The following is a 15,720-nucleotide window of genomic DNA, read 5'->3' as shown; positions in this document are numbered from 1 at the left end:
AATGACAGTGGAGGGTGGGGAGGAATGATTGAAAGGACAAAATACCCAGTGTTGTGCAATAGCAATGACCATTAATGTCTGAAGCACTGGGAATGTACAGAAGCCAAAAGCAGATGCTGAAAAATCAGACGTGACTCATTTGCAATATGGGACCCCTCTCTGGAAGCACCCTTAGAGGATAGTCTTTTCTTGTAGAAACGAAGCAAAACTAAACAATTGCCGAATGTGATAGCAGCTGATCTGCATTTCCTCTCATCATACTCTGCTGGATGCCACAAGTCGATTGGGCTTGCACCCAACCATTGTTTAAATAGCAGCATTGCCCCTTCCCTTCTGACCCAGGCTTTAGTGTGGAGCATCCTTGCTAAGGAGTGACAAGTTTGGGAGCTTTTTACAATCTGTTGGAGGATCATACTAACGAATGATCAGACTTAGGTTGCAGACTTCTAGGGACTGCTACTTGCTTGAAGACTCCAACAGTTTGACGAAGCCTGTTTTTAAACTGTCATGAATCAGAAACTTTTCAGAGATCTTTATTCAATGTCAATGTAAACAGAATATCAAGATTAAAACGTATTTTCTCCACATGTAAGATTAAGCTGGTTTGACTGTCTTAATGCGAGCAAGGAGAGAAGCTTCTCAGCAGAAATCTTCCCCAGCTGAATGTTAAACCTGAATATAAAGTAACACTTCCTGTTAATGTATTAAGGGGAAACTTAATCTGCTCTCCTTGGCCAACAGAGCAGAAAAGAAACTTAGACTTGTTCTGTGCGTGTAGGATTCCCCCCCCCCCGAAAGCTTAATTGGGAGAAGGGCTAAATTTTGAATATATTGATTGTGAGATCTGGTAACCTGTGACTGCAGCTCAATGTACAGAACAATATAGCCTTTACAAACTTTCTGTGAATAAGTTTAATATTTGCTCTCTGGTTTCCTTGTTACAGAACACTGTTGCAGCTTTCAAGTATCTGAGGGAAACAATGCGCTGGTTCTGTCTCCTGTGGTCACCAGGTATATTCCACTGGAGACGCTGTTGTTCAGGCGCAATGAGAAAATAGCAGGAGGCGAGACGATCAGTTTTCAGTGGGAGGAAAGAGAGAAGAAACAGACCAGTAATGCAGGAGCAGTGCCAAAGCAGAGCACAAACAAAGAGAAGATCAATGTTCAATAACCGCAATAGTTGAAAATATACACATTAGTATTGAGGAGACAAATGCTAATCTGCAGGAAAGGAAATCAGTATGAGATATAAAAAGAATGTCATTCTGTTGGTTTTCAGAGTTGGGTTCCTAGACTGCCAGACTGACGAGTTAGTTTATACCAACAGCAATTGGTGAAGTTGCTAGGGAACCAGAAATATTTTTTTCCCCACCTAGGTTTTGATACCTTGCTGTAGAACTTGTAGAAGCTTCTTTGTTGATGACTTTAGAGGTGTAACCATTGGCTCCATTACACCCCAAAACCTAGAGTTTGAGCTACAGTTTGTGGGTGCAGGTGCCATGGTTCATGAGAAAGGCTCTCTAGGAAGACTGTCAGTGGCTATTTAGGAAAATGGCTTCCACACCTTGACTTATGCCAACCTGTTTTGTCCAGCTATATTTTTCCCCTGTTCCAAATCGTACTGTGCCACCTAAGTGGAAATTGACATCAATAATGACTTTTCTGCACAGTATTACTGGGACTGTGTATTGTTTAATGTAAAGTCTCAGCTGAAATTGAAACATGCTATCTGGGACCACTGCAATATGGTTCAAACAATCCAGCTACATGGGGAGCAGGGATTCATAAAGATATCACATTGTCCACCACTGTAAGATAGATAAAGATTCTGTACAGCTTTCTGGGTTTAGGTGTGGAAATACTTGCTAACGAGACCCTTCACTAATGGGTGCAGAGCTAGTGTGATTTATTTCTTTACAAAAACACACACACACTTCAGAGTAAACTTTCTTTCACTGGGTACATTGCAGTAGTGTTTTTGTTTTGTATCTAAAAGTTCTATTCTGTGATTAGAAGAGAACCATTTATGGCCCATTCTGAGCTTTAGGCAGCCTGACTTCCCCCCTGCAACTGTTGGCTACTCGTGTATACTCCTCCTTTGTGATTTCCCCTTTCTTATACATGCCCTTCTTAACTCTCAGCTCATCTGCAAGCTCCTTATGCTCCTTATACACTGGTTTCCTCAGATGCCTCCCACTTTTCTTTCTTGTTGATATTGTCTGCATTTGGGCCTTCAATATTTCTCCTTTCAGAAACTCCCATCCTTCTTGGACTCCCTTCTCTTTGAGTATTTCTGACCATGGGATCACACCTAGTAGCTCGTGGGTGTGATCATAACCATAACTTAAACTTTTATAAGTAGCAATAGAAAGATTGTCATTTTTAAAAAAAGAACACATTTTTTCCTAAAAGTAGCTTTTTAATCAGTACAAACTCTATGTGAAATAAAAGGAAATTCACAATCAAATACAGGCAAGGTTTGCTGCCATATACATCTGAAAAATCTCTTTACATCTGATAACAAAACTGGGGACATATTAAAAATCCTTATTTTAGAACTAAAAAGCTATTTTATAAGCTTAACCTTTTCCTTTAAAACTCTAAATTTAGGATTGCTGCTGACTTTCTTATTGAACAGGGCCAGAATTTCTTCTTCAGCCTTATGATGATGATCACCTGCCACTGCATAATACTGTGATAAAACCTGCACAAGAAAAAAGAGGAGACAAAAAGAAGTTACATCAAACCTTTCACGCCATTATCAGCTTAAGTGTATTTTCTGGAATATGAAGCATCTAACTTCAAAGCAAGCCCCATCAAGTTCTGTCATATTTCACTTTGGGCTTTAAAGCCTGCACTGGCTCCCAGTCTCTAATTCCAGGCACAAAACCAGTGCTGGTTTTTTACTTTAGAGCTCTGGAAGATCCGAAGGGGCCACGTTCTCCCATAGCAGCCTGCCCACATGTTAAGATTTTCTGGCAGAGCCCCCCTGTGCTGCCACCTTTGAAGGCAGGGGCAGCTGGGGGAATGAGGCCCTTTCTATGTGCTTGGTGGCATCTGACTAGCTGCCACTTCTCCATTTGTAACATTATGAACTAAAAGAAAGAAAACTTGAGCTAAATCTAGGCTGACAGTTTTTGAAACTGCCATAGCTATTAGTTACACAACCAAGTCTTCAGTTGCATTACAGTGGTACCTCCGGTTGTGGACAGGATACGTTCCAGAGGTCCGGCCGGATCCAGAGGTTTTTGCAACCAGAGAGACTGCTTCTGCGCACGGCACGCTAGAGTGCTTCTGCATGTGCATGCAGCAAAAACCCGGAAATATACTTCCAGGTTTGCCACTTATGTATCCTGAAGTTTATGCAACTGGAGGGATACATACGCGGAGGTACGACTGTACAGCAGCTTTCCTAAACACTGGCTTAGCTGCTGAGTTGCAGAATGCTTAGGACCATCCCACCTGCCCAGAACATATATATTTTAAATGCAACCAGCACACAAGGCCTTTGGACAAAAGGTGCTAAATGCTGTTGGAGGAACAGAAGTTCATTAGAGAAGAGAGGGGTCAGCACTATGGTTTAGCAACTACTCATTTAAACTGGAATTTGGCAAATGGTTGTGCTCACAGAAGCACAGGTTTTTAAAAAGTTAGGGCACAATCCAAGGTACGTTCTCCTACACAAAACCTCACTGAATACAGTGAGTCGGGCAAGGCCGGGCGCTGGAGTTAGGCAGCAGCCTGAGGGTAGGCGATGAGGTGGGCAGCCGTTCTGGAGCCTGCTCCGTTTCCTCAGAGAAGCCTCAGAGTTGGCCCTTCTTGGATCAGGCCTTTCCCTTCCTGTCCTCAAGCCTTGCAGCGTTTTCTTGCTTGGCAGTAAGGGTCCTGCGTTGCGCGTGGCGTGCCCCTGACCATATGCAGAGTGCTTTCTCCCCAGAGCAAGACATGTGTGTGTGTTTCCTTAAAAGGCTTCAAGGGCCAAATGGATAGAGCATGTGCAAAGTTATTTTTCTGATCCCTGCATTGCAGGGGGTTGGACCAGATGAGCCTGAAGGCCAACTCTTTGATTCTACGATAGGGAACCGTTCCCTGAACAGTACAATTTTTTCTTTATTTTTTAAGCAGGCATATTATGAAATAATTTGGAAATAATTGTGAATAATTATGTAAATGGCCCTGAGATCTACGGATGAAGGGCAGTATACAAATATTTATTCCAGTGGTGCTTATGCAGGGGAACTTTGGCCTGCCTTGTACTCTGGGTTTCAGAAGATGCTCCAATATACCTTCTTCCTTAGTTTTTTCATTGGCAGTTCATTGTCAGGTGCTTTCCTCAGAACAGCTTTTATAGTTCCCTTCCAACTGAATTTACCTGTAAAAATTTGTAAAAAGACAAGGAAGAGAGAATAAAATAAATTATCCCCATGCATTTTGGCCAGGTCACTATGGAAACCTAACGCCACTTTCAAATGTTTCCTTGGTCAGGTTAGTAGTTCCCTGCTTGCTAAGCAACCTGCTGCACTGAGATGATTTTGGAAACTGAAATATTGCCAAGCGCAGCAGTGCAGGATTATGTGAACAAGGGAGAATGGGTTATAAATCAATCCATAAGGAAGTATTACTCCACAAGCAATAAGGAGCTTTGTTTTGTTTTTTTAAACCCCGTGAATAAGGCCTCATTGCCCACACTTTCGTATTTGAAATCAGCAGCTGGTCCGTATGCCTCTCTAGCTCAGAGGGGAAACACACCTGGCTGGTTCCAACCCAGAAAACCGCCAACTGCATCCACCTGGAGAAATGACCAATTTTTTCCAGTGGTTATTTAAAAAAATCTCATCTGTAAATATAAACAGCCAAACTCACTATAATAACCTACATACATTTTCTACCCAATGTGACGTACTATAAACATTTAGAGGCTTGGGGAGGAATTTGACGTCAGACTCTTCTGACTGCTCTGTCAGTGCAAGAATTTTTGCTTGCCAGGTGGGATTCTGCCCCCTTCCCTCCCACTGCTCTAGGGCTTGTCTGACCCTCCAGAGTGGATTTGGGGGAAGCACAGGGGGCTCATGGGTGGGGAGTAGCCCTTGCACAGGCTTCCACTAGCACACCAGGTTAGCTAACTCCGGGCCCGACTATTTCTATAACACTTGAAAACTGTGACAGTGGATTTTCTGGGGCCAACCCACGCTGGTATTTCAGCGAAATGTGGGCTGCAAGCTGGAGAGGATTTTCCTCTGTTCAGGAAAAGAAGATTTAAAAAGAAAGGAAACAAAATGAATTGAGACTTGGTCTGGCTGTTCCTAACAGATTAAATAGCCATATAGGGTTGGATCCAGAGCTTGCACATACCAGCATCTGCTTGTCTAGCAGAACATTCCCCGCCCCCTCGCAGACACCAATGTCGCCCCCTCCCCCCAACCAAGCCTTCTCAATGTTGGGAATCTTCAGGAAAGGCCTGGCTGTGGTAACAGTGGGAGATGGAAGATGGCAAAAACTAGTCAGAGGCAGCCTTCTTCTAGCAGGGCTGGGTTGAGACTGAGAGAGCAGGAAAGACTCATTGTACAAGTGGACTTGTGTTCTCCCTGCTCTGGATCCATCCAACCAGTGGTATGTCATTTTGCCCTAAAAAGCCTTGGCCCAGTACACCTGAAGGAGCGTCCCCACCCCCATCATTCAGTCCGGACACTGAGATCCAGATCTGAGGGCCTTCTGGCGGTTCCCTCCCTGCGAGAAGCCAAGTTACAGGGAACCAGGCAGAGGGCCTTCTTGGTAGGGGCACCCGCCCTGTGGAACGCCCTCCCACCAGATGTCAAAGAGAACAACAACTACCAGACTTTTAGAAGACATCTGAAGGCAGCCCTGTTTAGGGAAGCTTTTAATGTTTGATGGACTACTGTATTTTAATATTTTGTTGGAAGCCGCCCAGAGTGGCTGGAGAAACCCAAGCTGATGGGTGGGGTAAAAATAATAAATTATCATTATCATCATCAACAACAACAACAACTATATAACCTTTAGAAGACATCTGAAGGCAGCCCTGCATAGGGAAGCTTTTTAATGTGTAATTTTTTATTATGTTTTTATATATGTTGGAAGCCACCCAGAGTGGCTGTGGCAACCCAGTCAGATGGGTGGAGGACACATAATAAAATTATTATTATTACTATTGCCACCCACGAAATTATAAGCCCCTGTCCTTCTTGGACACAAATATCCTGTGTTATCTAAGCCTGGTACTCACTAACCCACTTTCAAGACAAGGGAACTATGTCCTTATAAATGTTACAACTCTCCCTTATACTTTAACAATGATTCTAATAATTATATTGACTAAGTTGCTACATCATTGTTGCCATCAGCAAACAGGTCTAGCTCATAGTTGCAAACTGCTAAGCATCCAAGCGAAGGTTACCTTGAAGCTGATCCTCATTTTCTTCGGTTTCTGAATTGTTCATTTTTTTGTGTGCAATGGGAGCTTCGTCAACATCTGGGGTGGGATTTACAGGGAGAGAAACAGTCAAAATAAGCGTCCGCAAGTCCAGTAACAGAATCATTAGGGAACCCACCAAAATTGGAATAGTGGATAAATCTAAAATCTGCTCTGCCTGACATTTCATAAAAACCTCCCACAACAAGGAAAAATCAGAAAAGGATTGACATTGTCAGATGAGATTGTCGGGATTCACAGAATGCTGTGTGAGATAGTAAGTCTGCAGGCTTGAGGTTGCTAGCTGATGCAACTGGCTGATGCAGTCAGCCTGCAATACTTTCTATGGAAGTGCTGGGTCAGAAAGACTCAGCAGTAATGTGCTGTCGGATGATTGGCTGTCATCGGTTTAAAGGGGAAACCTGTCCAGCAGTAAGTGGGTGGTGTAGAGGAGTGTGGTCAGAGAGAGAGATAGAAAGGTCTTCCTATTTGCCTTAAGGTGCAGCCAGGTGCTCTGTTTGACTGTATGAACTGCTCGTGTGTTATAGCCTGTAGATATTTGTATATATAGCTTACAATATACTGCACTGAAGAACCTGGAACTCTGAGCATTTCTGCTAAAGCGCCGCAGAGAATTCACGACAGAGATGGGTAGAAAACAGGATGTCTCTCAGGCTGTCACTCTCACCCCAATTTCAGCTCCAAGCATTGAAATTTATCCTGATTTATATACCGTACATCCTATATACTACAAACTGTCTTTTTTTCCAAACTGCACCTCACACCCAGAAGCAAGAACTGCAAGTCTGATACCTTCAGAGACGTTACGCTTGCGTTTCTTCCCATTTGTTTTGGTCCCTGCTTCTTTTGTATTGACACCGTTTCCATTCATTTCCAGTTCAGCTGGAACATCTGCTTGCTGCTGCTTTGTCAACTTCAAGCCATTCCTTTTGGAAATATTTCCATTCTCATTTTCTCTCTCTTCTTTCTTGGACTTCTTACTTTTTTTGAGATCTAGGCCCTCTGGCTGAACTTGCAATTCTTTTGCCTTTTTCATATTTTTCCTCTCTTCCTTTTGTTCCCTTTTATTCTTTTTCTTTGCAGGTTTCTCCATTTTTACTTGGTTGTCTTCTGATGGCGTTGGCATAACTTCACTGTTTGCAGACTGGTTTTCAGCTGTCTCCTGTTGGGAGGATGCAGAGGGCTTATACATCACTGTGATGAGACCTCCTAGTCAAAAAGTTGGGGCAGGGGGGACTTCAGCAGTTTACTCCAGGAAGTAATCCTGCCCACTTGTCATACCTGGCCCTGATAAGGATCTGACCCATGGAGCCAAAATGGTTTCCCCTCCCTGCTTTAAGCAAAACACAGAATTGCTTTTTGGTGCAATGAGAAGGTACACTCACAAGCACCACCAGCAAAAAATAATCAGTATGTTTCTAGGATGTGGGACTTGCAATGGGCTTTTCTGAATGCGTGGAGGGAAGTGGTGAAAAATCCATCCCTCTACTTCTGGGCTATTCCCCCCACCCCCAGGACCCTCATCCCAAATAACCAATTCTTTCTTACTTTATCTTAGGCTACTTCGTCTATATCCTGCAAAGCAGAAAGCTGCAGAAGCTTTTTGGGAAGACACTTTCCCAGAAGTTTAAAGTTCCTAACTTCAGTTCACACGAGCCCTTAAAGACAAGCATTACTGTCACCTGTGTGGACGTTAAACTAAGAAATGCATATGCAGCACATTTCTCTATTGCAAAAGGGGAACTCTGCACATGGAGGGGAAAGGGAAGCCTACAAGGTTATTAAAAGCAATTATTTATTAAGCAAGTGAGTACAACTAGCAATTCATTTAGGAGGCAATCCTAAAGTCCCACTGATATTGTGGCACAACTGGACTTAGCTGGCTAATAGAAAAGAAAGACTGGCTACAAGCTCAGCCACAATTTGTGGACTTTTGACTATGAAACATTGCTTCCATTAAACAGTTTCCAATTAGCTTACCTTTCTGGTAGCTTGTGAAAAAATGTCCCACACCTGGTCCTGCAGTGCAGTGCTATGTATTTTCAAACTGTTAGACATCCAGTTCTGTTTAGGTAGAAAACAGCAGAATTTCTATTTATGCACTGATCAGTCAGCAAGACACTTTTGCAGTATTCAGATCGGCAGAAGGGCCACAGGATGGGATGGCATGGACAAATGGGACCCAGCAATCATGCCCCTTCCTTCAGAATCTAATTAGAGGCAGATGCCAAGTTATACATGCGAAACATCCTCTGCTGCATTCAGTAACAGTCACAGGTAGAACTGTAATACACATTAGAATCACAACCTGGTAGTGGCAAAATAGTTCCAGCACAGTTGACATACAAGTCATGTATTATTTCAGTATGTGGGGCTCACACATGGCAGATGGAGTGGAGGGCAATGCCACCTCTACCTCTGGCAGGCTGTGTGTGTGTCTACCTGCAAAGAGCTGCCTATGAGTTATAGGTTGGTAACACAGAGACATACCCCTTGGTAAGAATGCACACTCAGTTCATGGACTTCAAGGGGTGGAACCAGGAGGTGCAGCCCCATTCCTACTTCCCATGTGTTAGCTGCCGAGGTTGAGGTGTGAACAGGGCTATGGCAAGGCAGCGGGGATCATGCAGCCGAGGACAGGCACCAATGTCCTGACAGGAAGCCCCTGAAGCTGGTAGCTATCTCAATTCAGTGCCAATGTTTCAACTGCATTAAGCGCCTCTCTTGAAAAATGTCTGTATTTAGGGCGGCCTTTCAATTAGCTTTGAAGTACACGTTTGCAAACTTCTTTGCTTTGCACTCCCTGAACCGTTTTGCCTCACGTAACCTCTTTGATCACTTTTCTGTGCCCGTTGCAGATCAAAGCAGCGAATCATCCTACTGCAGCCCTTGAATGCATGTGCTGCTCCCACTCACTTCAAAGCACCGTGGTGTTTATCACTGCATTTCGTGAATGCACAGCTGCAGCAACAAGAATGGACGGTGAGAACAACAGTGGGAATATGAGGGAAAGGGGCTGTCAAGAAATGCCCACCCCCACTCTGCCAACAAAGGGCGTTGTAAATTGCCAAATCAACTTGCCTGCAGCAGAACCCCTGAGCCTGGAGGATTCTGGTGACGCTTTCTAGCGAAGGGGTAGCCAACATGGTGGCCTCCCAGAGCCCCAGCTACAGTGGCCAATGGTCAGGGATGATGGAAGCAGGAGTCCAACTTTTAAGCTTACTTCTAAGCATACCTGAAACTTGCCCTTTTTTCTTGGAATGTTGTCATAGGTATACATCTGCTCCAAAATATCTCGAACTTTGGGGTTAATGTTGGTTTCCTTTATCGCTTGATGAATCTTCTACAAAAGGAAAGTGGGAATGATTGCATCTGAGACACAACATACTTAAATCACAAGTCTGATGCACTGAAAATCAGGTGTATGCTATACACATCGCAGGTTTAAATCTGTCCATTTCTCCTGTCTGCATCAGGGTCTGGAGGTTTGGGAATTGTGTTATTGCTTCTGGGGTCAAAACAAAAAAATTCCTTCCAGTAGCACCTTAAAGACCAACTAAGTCAGTTCTTGGTATGAGCTTTCGTGTGCATGCACACTTCTTCAGATACACACTTACTGGGTGTTTATGTTCACTGCAGATAAAAACAATGGCTCACACGGAGCCTGAAAGCTCGCCTATGACAATCAATACATTGACATTTTACAACTACATTTTGGCTAGGTAACACAAGTAGGAGTAAGATAAAAACTCTATATTAGTTCACACTGTCTCATGATGTTTATGCTGCAAAGTACCATAAGGATCTAGTTTCCATTTCCACATCCACACCCACTGCAATACTATTTAACATCTACACGACACCACTTGGTGAAGTAGTTTGGACATTTGGAGTGAAGGGTCATTGCCATTATGCAGATGACACTCAGCATTATTTATCGTTCTCATCAAATCTAGGTGGGGGCTGGAAACTCTTAACACAGGCAGCTCAAGTGAGGGGTGGGATGAGCAAGGGCTAATAAAGTGAAGCTCAGTCAGGGCAAGATTAAGGTGGTGACCCCCAAGGAAACACACAATCTTTTCAAAATGGGGTTGTATTTAGTCAAGGCTCAAGTCTGTAGCTGGAAGGTGTTTTCAATATAGTCTCACATATGAACACATGTGACTAAGAATGCATTTTGCCACCTTGGGCTGGTATGAAACGTATTGCTTCTTGCTGGAATAGCAACCAATCAATTAAAAAACTTCAAATGCTTCAGAACATGGCAGCCAACAAAGTGCTAGTTTTGGTTAAAAGCTCTGAATGGCGTGTGACTTTAGTATCTGAAGGACTGCACCAGCCCATGAGCTGAGTTTGTCAGCCAAGGCCCTCTTCTGTCAGATGGGCAGAAACAGGGCTTTCCTTTGACTATGAAATGCCCTCCCAAACCAACAAGCAGGCATCTACTCTTGCATTCAGTGAGCACCTGCTGCAAGGTGTCCTGTTCCCCAAACATTTGACGGGTGAAGTTAGATAATCATATGTAGTGTTGGTGGGTTTTCTTATTGTCTGATTTTTAAATGTATTCTTGTATTGTTTTGATCTGAGGTATAAATTGCATCAGAGACCACTGGTTGAAAGGGAAAAGGGAAAAACAATCAGTACTGTACACAGATTTCCCTGTAAATTAAATGGCATATTGCCATGCTTATGTGTGCACTTTTTACCTGAATCCATTCCTGCTGTTTGACATCTCCTTTGTGAGCTTTGGCTTCATAACCCTTGCCACCATATTTCTGGTCTTCACTTAGGCACTTCACATGACATTTATAATCATCACCCCTTAAATATTAAGAACAGCATAGGTAAAAAGCCATAGTAGTAGTAGTAGTAGTAGTAGTAGTAGTAGTAGTAGTAGTAATAACAATAATAATTTTATTTCTACCCCATCCTCCCTAGCAGGAGCCGGGCTCAGGGCGGCTAACATCATAAAACTAACACAGTATACAAAGAACATAAAAACAGGCAATCAATTAATTAAAATACATCTTAAAATTAGTTTATAGCACAACACTTATAGCACAGTAGGAAGATTTCAGCTCTGGATATATTGAACAGCCTTAATTCCCAGAGAAGCCATGGGTCAAGCTAATCCAGAAAGAACTATGACTGGCAGAAGCTGACCTGTAATTCTATATAGCGCTAAGCATGCCTAATCCTTATATGTGATTATGCTAATGTAACTCCGCACAAGATTAGGCTGCACATAAAATTAAGTCACACACGGGGCATCAATTCAGTAACTCATGTGCTTTAAAATAAGATTGGGCTTATGCGCAGCTTCTTCTTTAAACAAAAAGGTTTTATTTACAGGGGCAAAACTGTGTCAGAAGAATGTCGGGTCAGCATTAAGGTCAATGTCATCATTTGGAGACCTCTCAGCTTCAGTAGTTCTTATTATTCTAGTGGTACCACTGTTCACTTTTTACATAGATTTTCAATTAACAGCACTACTTAGAATTAAAATCCAAGCAGAATCCACCATTTGCCAAGTTGTGCAGCAATAGCACAAAAGCTTGCATATCCACATAGAATCCTGTAATGTCATCCGTTGCCTTTATCCCACATCAGCGTGACTGAGAAAATAGCACAAATTAACCCTGCAGTGCAGTTCACAGTTATATCCTGTTGCAGGCTGCAGGTCCCGAGAGAGAGTAGTTTCCAGCATTTTGCAACATAGCCCACTACAGGCAAGAGAACAGTTCAGTTTGGCTTCCCAGTCATAAATGCCCCCTCTCTCTCAGGTTGCAGGGAAGGTCAAATCTACTTGCCACCTCAGACTTCCTCCCAGGCCAAATCAAGCCCTCAGTAACACGAAAGTCTCTGCTTCCCTGGAATGGGAATGCATTTAGACAGCCAAATGTTCTTCAGCCATTTCTTGTACAATCAAAGGCTACTGCCTTCACCCTTTGAGATTTCTTGAGTGTTCCACCTTGCATGGCCAGGGAGATGCTTGTATTTTATGGTGATCTTGTAAATCAGATTTTATTCTGCTACTCTTATTTTCTTTAAACGATTCTATTTATGATGACTTTACTAATTTTTTATGCATTAGCTTCAACTTTTAACGAAGACATTTTTGGCAGTTCTCCCTCCCCCACCCCCTTGCATTTTTTACCATCCTACTCAGGAGTGGATAACTATATCTAACCAGTGGGCTGGACTCATCAGTCCACCACCCTCCATATAGTAACTTATGACAGGTGGGCAGAACTGTCACCATAACATCAGGTGACTGACACCTTTCAACATTCAAAGAGGATTTGTTGGTCTAAGGCTTGTGCCCACTTGTTCTTGTAACACCAAACCAGTTTCATTGCAGATTTTTGCACTGAGCTCCTTGGGAGGAAGGGCAGGATATAAACAATAGCAATAACAATGAGTTGTTACCACCAAATAATGAAACAAGACTCTGATAACCTACCAGAAATCTTTACCACAATCCATGCAAGAAAGGCATTGGCAATTGCGGCACACAATTACATGCTTTTCAACCTGTCCCTTTTTCACAGACTCTCCACATGCGTTACATGTGAAAACCACCATTTCTTCCAAGATAGCAGTATCTTTCTTCAGAGACTGTTAGAATTGATCCTCTTCCAACAAATTCTAAAAATTAATTAAAAATAGTGTTTTACATGTCCTTTTAAAAAGGCAGGACTAACAAAGCAAAAGTTGATACAATAAAAATATAGTTAAACACCCTGTTGAGCATTAAAGACAAAACTATTAAGTTAACACTGCATAAATAGCACCATACACCCAGGTCCATTAACATTAATGATTCCAGGCATGCTGGTATTTATTGTAAGCAACAAATACATTCAGAATGGGAATAAAATTTCTTAAGGGTTTGAGGGAATGGGCAGATCCTTTGGACTACCCAAAGACCTGCATGCCCAAGGAAAGGACCCATCCATATTTTGCACCATTGGGGGAGGGAGTATTTTAAAACTGTAACTGTTCCAGGTACCTTGGCAGAAAACACACACACAAACATGCACACAGACAAGTATGCTATTTCACAAGCAGCCAACCAAATAAGATTTCTCAGAAATCTGGAGGAGCAGCTGGCAAAAAATAGAGTCTGCTGTTTCATGCTTCATATTATTAATTATATTATTATTATTATTAATGTATTTATACCTCACTTTCCCCCCGACAGGGGACTCAAGAATGCTTACAGATAAAAATAAGTACATCTAAACATGAGGGGAGGGGAAACTATTAAAAATCAATTAAACATTGATTAGAATTAAAACTATATAAATATATATATATAATTAGTATATAAAGTTAGATAGATACACTATGTGTATGTACATACATACACACACACGCGCACGCACATATGTATATGTAAAAACAAAATAAAAAAATTCCTTCCAGTAGCACCTTAAAGACCAACTAACTTAGTTGGTCTTTAAGGTGCTACTGGAAGGAATTTTTTTATTTTGTTTTGACTATGGCAGACCAACACGGCTACCTATCTGTAACTGGAAATATGTATATGCAGTTATACAGAAGTTATACATATAGTTATATAGCCTGTTAAAATAAAGCATAAAAGCTGATACAGGCTATAATGCGTTTACCCGGACTCGCGGCCGACGCCACTTTTGCCAGGGAGCGCAACTTACCACCGTTTCCCGGAGGAGCGTTGCCGCGCGGGAGACACGTGTTCGCCGCGTTCACACACTCGCCGTTCTAGCCGCGGATCTAGAAACCGGAACGGGTCCCGAGGGCCGAGAAGCGCTCAGCGGCGGGACTCACCGGCTAAGGCTGGCTGGTGGTCGCCGCCGCGCCGCGCTTCCCCCGCCGGGTCGCTCCCCTCGGGCTGCAGCGACGCCTCCGGAGCGCCACCCTCCACTCCGTCGCGCACCTGTGACGACACCGCCGGCGACTCCTTTGAACGTCTCAGGCCTAGAGAGAGAAACGTCGAGAGTAACACCCCCGACGCCCGCAAGGGCGGCAGAGCGGCGCGCTCTAGCCCTCAGCATCTCTATGGGCAAGGAGGTCGCGCGTAGGCGTAGACTTACAGCGTGCAGACTCACACGCCAAGACCAACTTCCGGGTTAATATCGGAAACTTTTAAAGGAGACCTACAGAATCTTAGCGCCGCAGCTGTGCTTATTAGCAAAGAGTCATTAGGGCTGATTTTACATTGCAAGTGGGGGTGGAGGAAGAGTCAAAGCCCTAAATATTTATTTTAAATCACATTTCGTATGCCCGTGCATTGACAGCCTGGAGGGAGAGGCGGCAGCTTAGGTCCGGTCTGCCACTAAGGCCGCCAGTTGCGGATCAGGGCGAGGCTGAAGTCCTGAGAAATCCAGCCAAGGAGCAGCGAGGAGGTCCCGCTCAGCTGTTCTCGTGTCGCCAGCCCTGGCTGAAGCCCCGCAGGCTGGCGGCGAGAGCGGCGACCCCCCCGCAGGGCTGGGCCCGGCAGGGGGCCCGGCTGTTTTTCACCCCCCCCCCCCGCAAGATCCCCTGCCCAGGCCCCTGCCCGCCCTGGATGCTGCCCTCGGACCCCGCGGCGCCTCTCCCGGCACCGCAAATGCAGCGCAGACTTTGCGCGCAGCCTCGGCGAACTGCAAGAAGAGTCATCTCTCGCTCACCCGCCCCAGAACAAAGAGAAAGGCATTCCCTCGAGCAGCAGAGGACACGGATTCCCCTCTTTGCTCCGACCTTTTCTGTAGACAGTCTCTCCGTTGCCGATGGGCAGCTCTCGCTCCTGCCCAGCCGGAGAAGGGCCTTGCGGAAAATAGGCTCGGGGGCTTCCTCCGTGTAAGCGCGCCAGCATCTCGCAGGCCCCCGGGGAGCGCCCGGGGCGCTGCTGGGTTTCTCGCCCGCGGAAGGGCCGCCGGCACGCAGCCCGCGCTGGGGGCACCTCCAGGGAGAGGCAGCCCCGAGCCAGAGGGACCCGGCGAAAGGCCGGAGCCGAGAGAGAGAGAGGAAACCCCTTTCCGACCCAGCAGCAGCAGCCTGCACAGAGGCTGCGTGCCGTTGACTGCAAGAGTCTGGCCAGGCGGGAGTCTAGGCCCGAGTTTGCCCGCGGGGCCGCCGTGACGCCACAGGAAGCTGCTGCTGCTGCTGCTGCTGCTGCCGACGAAGATCCCCGCTGCCCGCCCGCCCGCCCGCCCGCCCGCTGGCCCTGCAATGCCTGGGAGGGTTTTGCCCTGAGGAGCCGCCCTGCCGGGGAAGGGCCGCCGAGGGCTGGTATTCAGGGCAGC

General features: G+C 44.8%; 1 protein-coding gene across 2 annotated transcripts; it reads right to left on the bottom strand.

Moving 5' to 3' along the window:
- Positions 1-894: 894 nt before the first annotated feature.
- Positions 895-14,597, bottom strand: LYAR (Ly1 antibody reactive). 2 transcript variants are annotated; one of them, XM_081876432.1, is made up of 9 exons: positions 14,264-14,597; positions 12,915-13,099; positions 11,158-11,272; positions 9,687-9,794; positions 8,432-8,515; positions 7,244-7,613; positions 6,416-6,490; positions 4,287-4,372; positions 895-2,704 (listed from the first exon to the last, which is right to left on the bottom strand). In XM_081876432.1, the coding sequence occupies exons 2-9, from the start codon at positions 13,034-13,036 to the stop codon at positions 2,567-2,569; spliced, it is 1,098 nt and encodes a 365-aa protein (XP_081732558.1). In that variant the 5' UTR covers positions 13,037-13,099; positions 14,264-14,597; the 3' UTR covers positions 895-2,566. The 2 variants fall into 2 exon arrangements, with proteins under 2 accessions (XP_081732558.1, XP_081732557.1); XM_081876431.1 differs by having other exon boundaries at positions 14,131-14,595.
- Positions 14,598-15,720: the final 1,123 nt, after the last annotated feature.

Source organism: Podarcis erhardii, assembly GCF_964252035.2.
Source record: "Podarcis erhardii genome assembly, chromosome: 9".
Lineage (NCBI taxonomy): Eukaryota > Metazoa > Chordata > Lepidosauria > Squamata > Lacertidae > Podarcis > Podarcis erhardii.
Note: the sequence above shows the minus strand (reverse complement) of the source record. Positions and strands in the feature narration are given on the sequence as shown.

Coding starts and splice junctions, on each gene's coding strand:
- LYAR (XM_081876432.1), bottom strand. CDS start 13,036: ATGGTGGTTTTCACATGTAACGCATGTGGAGAGTCTGTGAAAAAGGGA. Junction 6,491..7,243: donor CAAGCGTAACGTCTCTGAAG/GTATCAGACTTG, acceptor ATCCCACCCCAG/ATGTTGACGAAGCTCCCATT. Junction 2,705..4,286: donor TGAAAAAACTAAGGAAGAAG/GTATATTGGAGC, acceptor TTTCTTGTGCAG/GTTTTATCACAGTATTATGC.